Source organism: Macaca fascicularis, chromosome 15 (genome assembly GCF_037993035.2).
Source record: "Macaca fascicularis isolate 582-1 chromosome 15, T2T-MFA8v1.1".
NCBI lineage: Eukaryota > Metazoa > Chordata > Mammalia > Primates > Cercopithecidae > Macaca > Macaca fascicularis.
In genome coordinates, this window is record NC_088389.1 from 75116213 (window position 1) to 75130931 (window position 14719).

General features: G+C 43.2%; 1 protein-coding gene across 41 annotated transcripts in view; it reads left to right on the forward strand.

Annotated features, from left to right (window-relative positions):
• Window positions 1-14719, forward strand: part of ELAVL2 (ELAV like RNA binding protein 2) — a 159220-nt gene that overhangs the window by 20371 nt on the left and 124130 nt on the right. For 11 of the 41 annotated variants that reach the window (XM_005581596.5, XM_005581597.5, XM_005581600.5 and 8 more), the window contains exon 1: window positions 3161-3722. The exons of 6 other annotated variants lie outside the window; for them this stretch is intronic. Coding sequence is in view for 6 of the 35 variants with exons in the window: in XM_065530436.2 (XP_065386508.1) it covers window positions 7038-7183 (146 nt within the window). In the remaining 29 variants the exon portion in view is untranslated. Of the gene's footprint in view, window positions 1-3160; window positions 3723-6658; window positions 6778-6928; window positions 7184-7716; window positions 7917-8218; window positions 8302-14719 lie in introns of those variants that run through there. 24 more of the 41 variants (XM_045373329.3, XM_065530444.2, XM_065530447.2 and 21 more) reach the window with 4 other exon arrangements.

Consider the following 14719-nt stretch of genomic DNA (forward strand, 5'->3'; position numbering starts at 1 on the left):
CCCCTACTCCACCAAACTAACACATAATATTTTTATTCACCTAAGAAGGTTTACTGTTGGAAATTACTGCCTTAAGCCAAACATTTAAGCTCATTTTAATAGTTTAACTTCTTTGTTTACTTAAAAAACGTTACAAGTAGTTTATAGTAACCTTTATTATAAAATGTAAAATCACTCCCTCCTTTGCCCCCAGGACCTCTAGTGTAAGGGAGTTATTTATCCTAAAAAACATTTTCCACAACAGCTTTGCATATTCTTGTGAATAAATGTTCTTTTATATAGAAACTTTAGTAAAAGAATCAAATTCATTACTTTTTCAGTTTTGAGAACAATTCTTTTGCAACTTTATCCACCTCACACTTTTGCTCCAAGTTCGCAGTCACTCCATCTCTCCCTTTTCTGCTGCAATTCAAAATAATGCCAGAAACTTGGAAGATATGTCAGAGTTCATATGACTTAATCATATTCAAATGTCTTTTAAATATTTTCTAATGCAAATTCAGATGTTGTGGATAATTATTTTACCAAACTGAGTGAAAAGGGGTTCATTGCATTTTTTGCTTATTCTTAAGTGAGATGTTTGCACATAGCCTTCATTAATTAATCGCAGGATAGTATGTATTTGTTAATGTTTCAAGCTATGAGACATGAAAGTGAAATCTACATCCAGATATCACTTGTTTTAAAGTGGCTGTAATCAATATTTTTTATTCTTAAAAGTTGAAAAAGTACATGTTACTTATAATACATCTATCCATTTAAAAGTTTTAAAATGTAAAAACATCTGTTTTAATGAGGAGGTAAAATAGTATTTTAAGATACTTTCACTTTTTAAATTAAGTCCCTTTTACCTACATAAAAACACAACATATTAGGGATGACAATACTTTGAATAATATTTTGTCACTCTTCCTGAACTGAAAAAAACCCATAAATACTGAATCTACAGAATTTAGCATTTTGCATTTGAATGAACAAGTTTACTGTTTTCCATGTAATTTCTTTACATAATACACATGCTAGATTTTTATTACTCCATGTCACTCCCAGCTTTCCACACCTGCCCTATCATTTTGGGTTATCTACAGATAGATATCATAGTTATCTACAAATCTTTTTTGTGGATATAAACATGCACCCAAAAAAAGTATTAGTTTCCACCTAGTTAGAAGGCACTTATATAATTATAATGGTGAAGATTTACTTCAATGTACTGAAATTGTATGGGCATATGCAGCTAATTCAATATTAACTTAAGAGTATGTTAAGAAGGAGGAAAGACAATTCACTTCATAGGTAAGTCTGATTAAATCAAACAGTATTATACTTTCCCCAAATTTTATTCATTTAAAGGTTATTTTCTCTGTAGGGAGCTGGGAACAAGGGGAGGGTTGAAGGAAGATGACTACAAACCCAGTCTTTTGTTATTCATACATCTATTCTAGATGGGGTGGAGTCTTTCTGTCTTTTCCCCCTTGACTCCATTTCTTCAAAGTTCTTTTCTTTCTTCTTGCTATGAGTTTCATCCAGATCTAAAGAATAGTTTTAAGTTGAAATTAAGACTCCAGAGGTTGTTATATAAAAAGTGGGGGTAGAGGTTAAGGCATGATTTTATAAATGCTAATTATAAGATGGCATAGATTCAGGCCTTCATTCTCAACCCCCAGTTATTGTCATGCAAAGTAATAGAACTCGTATATTGTTATACAGGCTACACGGGAGATAAACAGGTCTGTTTTTCACCATTAATCATTTATCAACACTTAAGGACACTCTCAAAGAACACTGATTTATGGTATTCCTCACTTCCAAGTCATTTTGCTTTGGGATCATCTGTCCCATTCCCCTCCAGGACACCCCATCCTTTTGCAATCTGTAACTCTTACCTGTGTCTTCTTTTCTGGCATTCTCAAAGATAGTGACTAGTTGTAAATATGTAAAGGAATCCCTTTCAAAAAGGCATGTGCCTCTGGAGAAGATACATTACATTGTTTGTGTAAGAATGGTAAGAACTGTCTAGGAAGTTGGTGCTATCTTTCAAGATGGAAAGGAGAAATTCTGGCTGGAAAAGAACGTAGGTCAAATGAATATTGTGTCTACTTACACATCCAGACGATCCTGAGGACCTCACTTTCACTTAGAGGAAGAAACAATTATCATGCATAAAACTGTATTCGGTCTCCTGAATGCTGTTAAAATATGGAGTTGTAATAAAGTAGTCTTCCTCTATGAAGCAGACACATTGACAGCACTTGGTCTTCTGGATAAACTTCTTAAATCCTCACAGAAAGAGCCCTGATAAAGGTTCGACTATCTTTGCTGTCAGCAATACATGTGTAGCCCAAGGACTGTACCTGTCTGCAAATGCAGAGGAGTGGCTTGTTGCGGTTTTATATACAGCTGCTCTTTTTGAGAGCCATTAGACACCTCGAAGTGAAGGACCTTAGCTCTACTCAGTACCTCTTTTTCTGGATAGGATATTTATCCTTCACTTTTCTATTCTAACATGAAGTGAAAACTAATTCAAACCGTGCAGCTTTATTTGAGAGCATTTCTGACTTCATCCTTATCTTAAAAGGATGCTTTAAAAAGGGTTTGATGGGGTCACATAAATCTGAAATATGCATATATTAAAATAAAGACATACGATTACCTAACACCTAATACAAAATACAGTACTGAACACAAATTGAAAAAAGGCATGCAGGCAAGTAATGAATGTACATTCATCCCTTTCACTCAGATCAAAGAGAGGGAGCTCTCAATGACTCATACATACCGGACAGGGAGTTAAATGTTATAAAGAAATATGCCATAGATGCAGCAATGATGGCAAAGGAAATGAATCTTTCTGAAGCAGAAAGATTTAAGAGGAAAGGAGATCGTGCCATATCGCAAACTCTGATAGTACAGTTCCAACCCTCCCACGTTGCTCTCTCCACATTTCTTTTCGCTTCTTGCATTTCCCTTCGCCGCCAGTGTTGAGTGTACCTCCCCGCACAACTTACCTTGAAACGGGACTCCATTGAGCTCTCGAGAGTGACACAAACCCATAGCCAATCGTCTCACGCGGCCCCGCCTGGTCGGCCTCAATGGAAACGTCTGGACCAATCAGGATCCTGGGGCGATGAGCAAGTTACGTTGTGGCGCGATTCGGCGTATACTTCCGCGCGTGCTGCCCGGGATAGGAGCCTGGCAGAGCAGCTGCACACACGGCAGTGCGGAGGCAGAGAAGGGGTTGGTGATACGGTGCTATAAATCTGTGGTCCAGTCCACCTCCCTTTTAAGACGTCCTCCCCCCTATTTCTGTTCTCAGTTAGAGATGCAGCAGCTTACTCCTGTAGCGACCTACTAAAAAGCAACAAGGAGAAAGACATCGTCTTTTTGAAAAAACGTTCTTTCGTCTCTTTTCTTTGTTCCTTGGTTTGTTTTTCTTGCCCCTTTTTGTTTAGTTGAACGGCAATAGGAGGGCAGTCTCTCCGTCTTTTTAAACTCTTTTTTAAGTTTCCCCTCCCCTTTCATATTTTTTTTTTCGCCATTTCTTTTAGTATTGGACTTTGGGGTCGAAAGCATTTCTTTTTATTTGCTTCTTTTAAGCCGAGCACAGTTTAGGTTTCGTGCTGTCTTAAGAGAACTATCCAGCAGCTTCTTGCTCATCCTTATTGGGAGAACTGCACCGTTATTTTAAAAACACACACACACAAAAACCTTAAGGGAGAAAGGTAAGTTTCGGTTTGGTTTCTTTAATCATTAGTTGCAGCGATGCGCTGGCAAACCCAGAAAACCTGTAAGTGAGCGGAATACAGAATATGAAGTTAATTGCACATGTTTGTCTCATTTCAAAGCTACTGTTCTGCTTTTTTAATTTTAAAGAGCTAGACTAAAAGACGGTGGACGCATGCTTAGCGTACTGAATATTCGCAAATGTCCATGGCAGAAACTTCAGTGGCAAATGTGGCCAGGGGGGAGCAGGGGTACAATGGGAGGTTAGATGTGGAGTGAGCTTCAGCATTGAGATTGGAAGTTCATTTCGTGGGAAGAGAGGGATAACTTGGGTGTTGGGGATGCATGCCTCTACTTTCGCTCAGCAACCGAAGAACCGAAGAGGCTTTAGAATCATTAAGGGGAATCAGAAGCCTGGACTGGCAGATTAGACCAGCGAAAACCACAGGCTTAATTGCATTAACCAGATAGCATGTGCTGGGGAGATGGGATTGCCAGATGGAATTTAGATGCTGCACCAGGCAGCGAGTTGTAGTTGACTGAAAAAGTACATGCCGCCTGAGGGCTGGGGCTGGGGCTGGGCTGAGGCTAGGGTTGTTAGAAGCTGTCAAAACTCATCATTGTATGCGGGCTCTGATTCAGGGACTTCAATTATCATAATTCAGTTTTAAAAGAAGATAGCCAGTTTGGGGCTGAATTCTTAAGCCTGTACCGGATATGAGATTCCCTTTGTTCGAAAAGCGTAAATAAGATCCTTGGAGCTGTGTCTGTGAAGTGGCGGCTGCTTGGGAGCCTCGCTGTGCTGGGCTCTGGGAAGTGGATTCCAAGCCCTGTCCTTGGTCCTACGCGGCTGACTTCGCCTTTGGGGCGAGGGGGAACCCCTTTGCAGCCGCGAGTCTTCGCAGCCACCATAGGAGCCAACTCGGCTACGTAGCCCTTACCCCCTCCTTATCGCACCCCCCCCCCCCGCCTTCCTCGAATAGCTATTGTTAAATTGACGCCAGGAGAAAGATGGTTGGGGATGAGAAGCTGGGCAGATAGGCACACGCTTCATTTTAACTTTTGTGATTTCTCAGGGTTTAGGAGAAACCAGTTGGCTTTCTACTGCCAAAGAGAGGATCCAGGGTAGATGTGGGAAAGGGGGAGGATGCTCGTGGGGCGGGGAGGGCGGAGGGGGTGGTGGTGGTGGAACGAGGTGCTGGCTTTGCCTAACAGAAGTTTAAATTATTGGCACGAGGGTGTGTGGGTGAGTGTGTGTGCGTGAGAGCGCTCATGTGGTGCTCGGGAGGCAGAGGATGGGGAAAAGCTACAAAGCCGGCTGGGGTTAACGTCTCCTTGCTCCTCACCCCACCCATTCTCCCGGCTGGGAAAGACAGCGCACCGTCAGCCTCCCGGACTCGACTCTGCGAAGGGCGGTGGGGGCTAGGGATGGCAAGGTGGCAGTGCCCACCACTGGAGCTCCGCGGCGGACGAGACCTCGCGTGGCCATTGTTGCTTAATTTATGCCCAGCACGTTGCTACGTACCCACCTATTTCACGTCTGTACAGAATTAATACGAGAGCTATACAACTGTGACAAATTGGAGGTTGGATACGTTCCCCGTTTCCCATTTTCAAGTACCGGTTAGCAAAACTGATGGCGAGACTGGGTATTTTCTCTCGTAATTACCAGCTGCAGGTCTGGTTTTATTATGGCGAGGGTGAGAGAAATAGGCAACCATTTAGTATTTACTCTTAACACTGCTGGACAGGGATGTAGGTCTCTGTACTTTCTCCCCGAAATGCACGGATTCTGTCCCCTGCCCTTCTCATGTACAAACACTCCAGTTGGTTAAGATTCTAAACCTTCAGCCTTTCTCCGCACTCCTATTTATTATACCCATCCTCTGGGGGGTGGGAAGGAGATTAATGTTTTATTTCCCAGGCCTACACTATTAACTGCAACCTATAAAACGTAGGCTTAAAATGAAAATTTTTAGAAAGTTACACAGCAGACAATAGTAACTGAAGAAATTATTTTCCAAGTTGAATATGAGTTTCTAAAGGTCAGAAAAAGGGTGTTCGTATTTTGGGGAACAGAAGGGTAGGAAATGTGTTTGGGCCTTAAGACTTCCTGGTAAAATGGCTTCTTAAATGGGACATCTGAAAGATTTGTCAAAATGAACAGATAAGTTCGCAAAAAAATATGTTGAGAGTTTCAAAGTTGCTATGGGGTTAACATTTTATTTTTTAACTCTCGCCCTTTCTTATTGCTGTCATTGCCTGAGTGTGTCTTACAGCAGGCACTTCTTCCCCATTCCCTCTTTTAACCAAGTGCTTGGGCACCCCGCTTCATAAAGCCTAACCTGTTCTGGAGCTCTTCACAAAAACCGCTATGGTTGTAGGCAGAAGTGGTTTGGAAGACTTGGGGAACTCTTTTGAGAGCTCTCCCATAATTTAGTCAGCGTCAGGAAGTAGGGCGTAGGGCATTCTAAGAGTTTTAGGTTTGGATTGACAAATTAAGTAGGCCCATTTTCGCCTAACGTTTTGGAAATAGGCATTTTTAGCAATCCCGCGTGCCTGGGATGGGAATATTATAATTAACCATTTACCGAGAGGTCAAAGAGGCGCAGGCGCTTTGAGCCGTTTTCCCAGGAACCCACACAAAGTCAATTAAGGTCATTTAATTGCAAATCGCATTTGGGGTGACACAGAAGTGCTGATATAGAATCAATTAGCTGTATCCGGTGTCCCCAGACTGGGTCCCACAAATTGAGGGATGGCCTGTCTCGCTTTTGACCTTGGTTGAGTCCCCTACTCTCACTATGCTGATTAGAATTCGCCCAAGAGGGCAAATTTGCCTCTCCCACCCCCGCCCTGGGTTAGACGAGTCCCCTCCCTTCCCCCCAACCCCGCTCCGCCCGTCGCATGGGGGCGGGGAGCGCTGGACGCCCTTAGCGGACCTTGCTGCATCAAACCCGCATCATGCCCTTGAAGCTGTAACCTCAGTCACGTTCTTGCGGCGACTCGGTCGCCCACTGCTTGGTTCCTTTCTCTTACCTCCTACAATTTCAGGTAGGTATGACAGGTGATTTTTTTAAAGTAGTATTTTAGAAGAAGGGCTAAAACCGATGCCTTTGCAATGAAAAAAAAAATCCCAACTACAGGTGCTCTCGTAATTAAGCGGCCGAGCAGGTGTAAAAACGTGCTCCAGCCGCGTGGCTCCGGGTTCGGTTTTGACTTCCAGCCGTGGGGCCGGGTCTGAGGACAGGCACAGGTTTTTCTGGGGAAAAGGGATTGAGCTTGGCGAGGGGGCGGGCTGAGGCGAGGCAGCGATGGGACGCCCCCTCGGTGAAGAGTTGGCCATTTCGGGTCTTGCGTGGGGGGGCGTTAGAAGGATGCGGCTAGCGGCAAGCGTTTTCATAGCCGAGTGCAGGATTTCCTACTTTGCGTTTGAAGCAGAGTATAGCACCCCGCACAGGTACTCTGGGCTTAAACGTCAGGTTCCCTCTAGAGAGGCAGGGAGGGGCAGCAGGGGCTAAGCCTTTATTTTCTTTCGAGGGACAGGACCCCTTGGCTGCGAAGTAGGGGGAAAAAGAGACTTTTAGAGACACACATATGTGTGTATACTTATATATATTTATAAATACATTTATAAAAACATAAAGTAACCCCCATGTTAGCTGCTCTGACTCCCCGTTAGCGCCCCGGGCCTCGGGGTTTGCAAACTTGCACCTGGAATCGGCCTCCTCTGGGCGCTCAACGCTCTCCACCGAGTCCAGGGAAACCTTGTCTGGGAAGCCTGGTGAGATTCGGAAGCCCGGAGGGACGGAGCTGAGCTGCTGAAGCCCGGCGTCTCCCTGCAGGCACGGACCCGCGGGGCGGTCGGGCAGGGCACGCGCCGGCGGCGGCCGCGGCGCCGCGAACTCGCCGCCGGCCCCGCCTCCTGGCGCTCTTCCAAGCAAGCCCCTCCTTCCCGCCCCGCTACAAACGGCGGGACCGAGGCGCCCGGGCGTCACTGAGGCAGCAGCCGGCCGGGTGAGGAGGGCGGTCGCCGGCGCGGCGCGGGTGGGGCGGGGGTTCTGCCGGCTTTCAGTCCCCCTTCCCGCCGCCGCCACCGCCTCTCCGCGGAGCTCGCCCAGAGCGACTCCTCCGCGGCTGTGCTGACGGCCAGCGGCACGAGCTGTAGTAGCTGCAGCTTCGAGTCACAGCAGGCAAGTGCGGGGGGCGTGGGGGCGTGGGGGCGGGGACGGCGCCCCGCCTTGCCCCTGGTTCATTTTGGACGCCGAGGCTAAGGTCTGTGCGCGCCCCCGCTGCGCCTAGTGGGGTGGGGGTGGTGTGCCCTCGTCCGAGCTCTGGGCGGGAACATTGGTGGGGGCGGCGGAGGTTGTGCCCGCGAAGTTCCTAGAGCTCAGCCCCTTGCGGCGGGAGTGTAGAGAATTGGGCGCCTCGGGGGGTGGCACCGCCCCTCCCGTGGGCGCAAGCAGGTTGGGGGCGGCGGGAGCCGAGCGGGGCCAGTCGCGCCTGGCAGCGTGCACGGGCGTGGACGTACCCGGGTGCGGCCGCGTGTAGCGCGAGAAGGAAACTGCTGGGACGCAGGTGAGTGTATTGGAGGGAAAGTGGGGGAGGGGGCTTTTCTAGAAAAAGGACAGGATTCCTGTGTTGGACTGGCAACCCCGCCTTGCGGGAGGATGTGTGCACTGGCTTCTCCTGCGGAACACGCCGGGGTGGTGTCTAGTGTGTGCCCACTTGCTACGGCGCTTCCGCGCGTGCGGTCCTTGGAGCTCTCGGGGCGTTTGGAGACTTGCACTGGCCGCGCTGTGTGCGGAGGTGGTGTAGGGCCGCGGGCGCACTGAGCAGGAGCAGTGATGATCCTCTTGTGCGTGTTAGGTGAGGCCCGTCTCAGCCGCGCGAGGTCGCAGCTCGCGGTCACATCTTGGGTTTGCGCGCGAGGCGTGCGCTGCGCGGGAAGCGCGGGCGCTCTGCCGGGCGAGGCCGGCTCTGTGATTTCAGTTCGCCTGCCGTGGTTGCGGCGGCTGCTCCTATAGCTTGGCTGGGTGGGCCCGCCTGCAGCGTCTCGGGTTCACGGACGTGTGTGCGTGCACTGGTGAGACTGGGGCAGCCAGTGTCGGTTCACTGGCAGGTGCTCCTCCAGTGGCCGTGACAATGCCCAGCCAGCAGAGTCTTTTCTCACGGCATTTCCTTAAAAGCCTACTTGTTATCCTTGAGGGCCAGAGCGTAAAACCATGCCTCTAGATGCGAGCTATGAGCATGGAGTTGTAGCTGTCCAGATGGTCATTTAGAATTGTGTGCATTTTTAAAGACCGTCTTTACGACAAAGATTTTCAAGTCCTGTCGTCTCCACATTTTCTGAAAACGTGGGAAAAGGAAGATTTGCTACGAGTTGTCCACTCTCCTTTATTCCCTCCCTCCAAGAACGGTTCTTTGCGGTGCCCAAATGTAATACCTTCAACAAGGACAAAAGCGCTTTTAAAACTTAATTTTCTAGTGGCCCTATTCCTACTAATTCTTCATAAAAATTTAGCCCGGCCTCAAAACTTACGGCAAATCAGTCCATTTAAAACCATTCGAATATCAATTGGTGTGTAATGTCCCCATTCCCTCAAGTAAAATCTGTTTGTTTGAAGTATTGTTTTGTTGCCCTTGAAGAGTTTTCTCAAAAGTCGTTTCGCCACAGGCGCTTGAATTTCCCGTTTCTTGTGGAAGCTGACCTGGAGTCTCCATTTTGGTGAGCGGGTGGAAAAGCTGTCCTGGATCTACCTTGTCTTAGGAACCTTAGGGTATATCAATGGTGACTGTATTGCTGAGTGGACCCGAATGTTACTGCATTTGTGGTCAGGTCCTTAATAGGAGGTTTGTTGGGATGTTAACACTGTGAAGGTTGTGGGGAGGATATAGTTAGGGGGGAGGTTCGCTTGCAGTTTTAAACTATGGGGAGAGAAAGAAGAGGAAGAAAACATCTGGAAGATAAAGGCCAGAATGGGGTAGGAAAAATTAGAATATGAAGGAACACATTACATTAAATTTTCTGTGATTCCTCTTTTGTAATTTTATCTTTTTGAGAGAGTATTTTTATTTTTGTGTGATTAAATCTGGCCCCTTGTTGCCTGTTATTCGGGTAACTTTATGCTGCCACCTTTCGGGGAGTTAGTTTTTTTTTTCTTCTTCCCTTCAAAGACAACTTTAGGTGTGTAAGCCCCTCCCTCTTCCTTGTCTTAGGTGTTTTCTTTCTTGTGTAGTGTCGTCTTTCAGGAACAATCAAGTCAGCTGTATTCAGTGCACACACTCTTTGCCTGTGGTTCAAGGGAATTTTAGTTTTAGGGTATGCTCCTTGTTTAGAACAAATACCCAGTGCTGGTCAGTGTCTGCCACTCGACCTGTTACTTACTGTGGAACCTTTTTTCTTTTCTAGGCCTAAGATGTGTTTTTATAGATCCTTTCTGATTTAGTTTTTTTGGTTGATTTGTTCTGGTTACCGCCTCTTCACAAGAGAAAAACAAAGCACTTCTGTCCCAGTTTCAGTGGTCTTAGTTAAGACTCAGCTCCTGGTCGGTTAAGGGAGAATGATGCTGTGTCAGTACCATCACTCCTTGAACCAACCTTTTGGTTATCTGTCCACAGACAGATGCTGCTGGCTGAATCCTTGTAACCAAGCGCTCATGGCTCTTCCAGCCTTTCCTGCTTATCTTTTAAAAATGCGCCTCCCCTCCTGCCACCCCACTTCTATTCTAGAAGCAAGTCTTAGATTCTCTTGAAGGACACAACAAAGCCTTCCAGAATATCCTGACTTCTAAGCTGGGATCAACCTTTTCCTCTTTCTTTGCTGAAAGACCCGGGTTTTGTTTTTGTTTTTGTTTTTGTTTTTTAAAAAAACAAACCTGTGACGCTTTTCAGGCATTAGCATGGCACAAGAGTACCACAGTGGCAAATTAGTCTTCATGTTCTTTTTCCCCAAAGGACTAGATACTCTGAAATAGCTTCTTAAGCTTCTTACCAAGACTGACTTTACCATTCACCTTTTTGATAGCTTGTCTGCATGGTAGCATCAGTTTTTTCGCTCCCATTTGATGTCTTATTAAATCTATTATATCATCACATTCTTATTACCACCTTTATCACTCATAATATTTGGAATTGAGAGAGGCTAGAATCTATGATACTTAGCTTGGTTACTTTTTTGTTGACATTTTAAGGGGGCCGGATAGGTGAGGTGGTATTAGGTCCGGATGGTGTGCCACCCTGTGGAAAACCTGCCCATAGCAGTCTACCCCTGGCTCTTTGTTTCTTGGCTACTCAGCTGGACAAGTCAAAAATTATTGTAAGCTACCACATTTGAGTGTGTGTGTGGGAAGGTTAATTTTTTATTTTTATTTTTTTTGCCATGGGTACTTAGTTATAGGCAGGACTGCTTTTCCAGCTTGTAACCGGTATGGTTGCGCATCCTCCCCAATCTTGAAATTCTTAAGAATTTTTGTACAAGGTTACCCTGCATTTTCATTTTGCACTGGGATGCACAGATTACGTAGCTTTTCCTGGTTAGATGCTTTCCCGCTTGTTAGTATTTAGCTGTCAGTATGGCTGCTTTGTTGATATATTATAGAACTGTTTGAAGGCTTTATGTCTGGTGATGCCACACCTGACTGTCAAATTCACTATGGAGGACATAAAATGCATACAATTTTTTCTTGCTTTGGCCATTTTTATTTTCGAGATGTAGAAATCTTCACCGATATGGTTATGCACGGAGCCCACATATTGTAGTTCAGTGCCAAATCCACACTTTTGTATGTTCTAATTTGGGAAGAACATTTATTGTATATTTATTTGGTTCAGGATACTAGATGGTTTATAGTGCTAGTTAATTATTTCAGGATTTCAAATAATGTAAATTTGCCAAGTGGAAACAGAAGACACTTAAGCTTAAAAGGCAGTGCTTATTTTAAGGCTTTTACATATTAAAAGGTACTTTTTTTTTTTATAGCTTTAAATGATAACTTTTGGAGCCTGAAAAAAGTCGAAGTTTGCGTAATAAAATCCTAGATTTTTATGGAATACTTAGGATATTTTTCACTAGTACATTTAACTGATTTGGCTTTCAGCTTGTGTGATGTGTATTGTAAGTTTCATTTTAGTAAGGTCACTAGAATAATTTTTTATTTCAAGGGAAGATTTTCTGTATCTCTAGGCTTGTATTCCATTGTGTAAAACAAAACAAAAGGTAACTCTTGTGTGAGCAACGCTGTGCTAAATGCTTTCTCATAGACATCTTCCGCTTTAATATCAGTGCTAACTTTCTAGAGATTGGTCTTAATAAAAATATCTATTTTTGCAACGAGTGTTATTTTCTCAGAGCTTTGAATTAGGCTTTCTGTGCGTCAATTGAATTGATATTCTTAATGACATGTTAGCTTTTTGAATATTGCTGAATAGTTTCGTGTGATAATAGATATAGGTTTTCATTGTAAGAAATCTTTATGAAGAGAAAGATAGGGGCTTTGAGGAGTAAAATAGTTAAAATAACCCAGAAAGTCGTAAGAATAGGTGGAATGGGGATAAAACTAAACCAGTTTATAGAATGCCTTACAGTGTCTTTTTTCTTTAAACTTGCAGTTTCTTAGTATATATTTATATTACTGGTTTCCATGACATCAGTTTCTGAATGAAAATGAATAGCAGATAAGGTCTGACATGCAAAATCCCCTTTCCCACTTTTAAAAATGTATTTTAAAAAGCTTGACAAATTTAAAATTATACTTATTGTAAGACAGTGACAGTAAAATGATAGTTTTTTTTTTTTTTTTTTTTTTTTAAGGCACATTGAAGGTTTTGCTTTAGCACTTGTATATTTTTAACCAGGTATATTATCTACAGTTTGATGTACATGTATATTTTTCCCTTGTCCAATCTAACGCAGATGCTCCTGATAAACCCATTGTAAGTTGAAAATGGCATTAAGTTAAAAATGTATTTAATACGCCTAACCTACTGAATATCAGAGCTTAGTCTAGCCTACCTTACACATGCTCAGAACATTTATGTTAGAGTTGGGCAAAATTATCTGGCAACATGGAGTATCGGTTGTTTACTCTGGTGATCCATTGGCTGAGTGGGAGTTGTGGCTTGCTACCGTTGTCCTGTATCAGAGAGTCTCTTACCACCGACTGCTAGCCTGGGAAAGGATCAACATTCAACATATAGTTTCTCCTAAACGTGTATTGCTTTTATATCATCATACAGTTGAAAAATCGTAAGTTGAACCATCATAAATCGGGGACCATCTGTACTGATAGATTTAATAGTCAGGTTTTTCCTTTGACTTAAAAAAGTTTATCATGAAAAGGAAATTTATATTCTAAATGTTCTTTTCTTCCAGAATTTTGTTTTTGTGGGTTGTTCATTATTGGAGATTATTTCAGCAACTTTAAAGACTATGTTAATGGAATGTCACAAAAATCTTTTGTAAATATCAAATCAATAAACTGTTCCTTCAACATGGATTTTTATTCCTTTGTTTCCTCACTGAAAGCTTTAGTACACACTTTCTTGACTAATTTCATATCTTTATGGGACTGGGCAGTGATAGTTGTTTTGAGATTCTTAGCTTTCCTGCATTTTTTTTAGAGTCATTGTGAAATTGAAAGTTCTTGTTAATATTGAGGGGCTGGAGTCTCTTTATAAGCATTTGAAGAAAGCTGTAGCTGTCTCTTCCTAGAGAAATATATACAAATAATTAAGAAATTTCCATACAGTTTTTAGTATTTTGCAGTTTGGGAGAGAGAGTGTTAAAATGAGGTTCCATTTGGGAAATAGGACTTTGGCAATTAGAGTTGTCGTCTTATACTAGTGAGAAAGGGATGAAGCCATTCAGAGGTTTTTGTCTGCTGTTGAGTTAGTGATGTGCGCCTTTAGTGTTCTTTGAAGGATGGCAGACTCTAAGCTTGCCTGTCTCAGTTTGTTTTAAAATCCATTCCGTTTTTGTAAACAAATCATCACACACATAAGGTCTTGTGAGCACCGTGTAGCCAGTTTATTTGCTGAGTTGTCTCAGTAGGTTTTGTCACTTAGGTTGAAACTCTTAATTTAGCACAGGCAGGTGGAAAATACTAGGCTAGAAGTCTGAAGTTTTCAGCATCTGGTTTGGTTTAATTACCTATGTCCTTGGTTTCTTAATCTTTGATGTGTATAAAATCTTGCCCTCCCCATCTCAAGGACCACGTAAAGATGAGCATATTGAAGTACAAGATTTTTGGCAGTGAAATGACATTGACTGAATTGGAAAGGTGGTAATAGGTGGTTACCTCTTGATTAGTTTTATATTTTTGGCTTTCAATGTGTTATGAACCATTTTTAGTGATTTTGTTTTTTTATAATACACCATCATGTTTATTTTTGCCGTGAAGGAAAAGAAAAATCCCAGACTGCAGGGAGGATTTGGGACAGTTGTGACTTTGGACATTTCAGTATGGAAATAGACATATTTATACCTATGATGATGGAACTTGGAAAGTTTAACATGCATTTTCCTTGAAAATATAAATAATGCTAAAAGATTACATATGAGACTGAGGATTTAGCCAGCTAACATTCCAGGAATATAAATGTCTTAATTTAAATTTCTCATATTTTTTTCAGTGAAAAATCAAAATTTTAAATTTAACCATTTATATTAAAATAGTCCACATTTTCCCTGATTTGAATTTTATTTAACCTCTTATCAAGGATCCATTCCTATACATCACAAAATGGAGATTACACAGAAATACATTTTTTTCCCCTCATTGCTAATGGTGTGAACATCATTGATGGATGCCCTGTCAAGTAAGTTATTGGAAATTGCTCACTTGTTCAGTTTTTAAAGGATGTTTAGCACTTTTTTTATTCTTTAGGCGTCATTTGTGTATATCAGAAGTACAAGAGCTATTTCTCAAAGCAAATCGCAGTGTATCTGAAAATAAATTCAGTGAATTGGGTAAGGCTGGGAAAATATTTCTGGAGC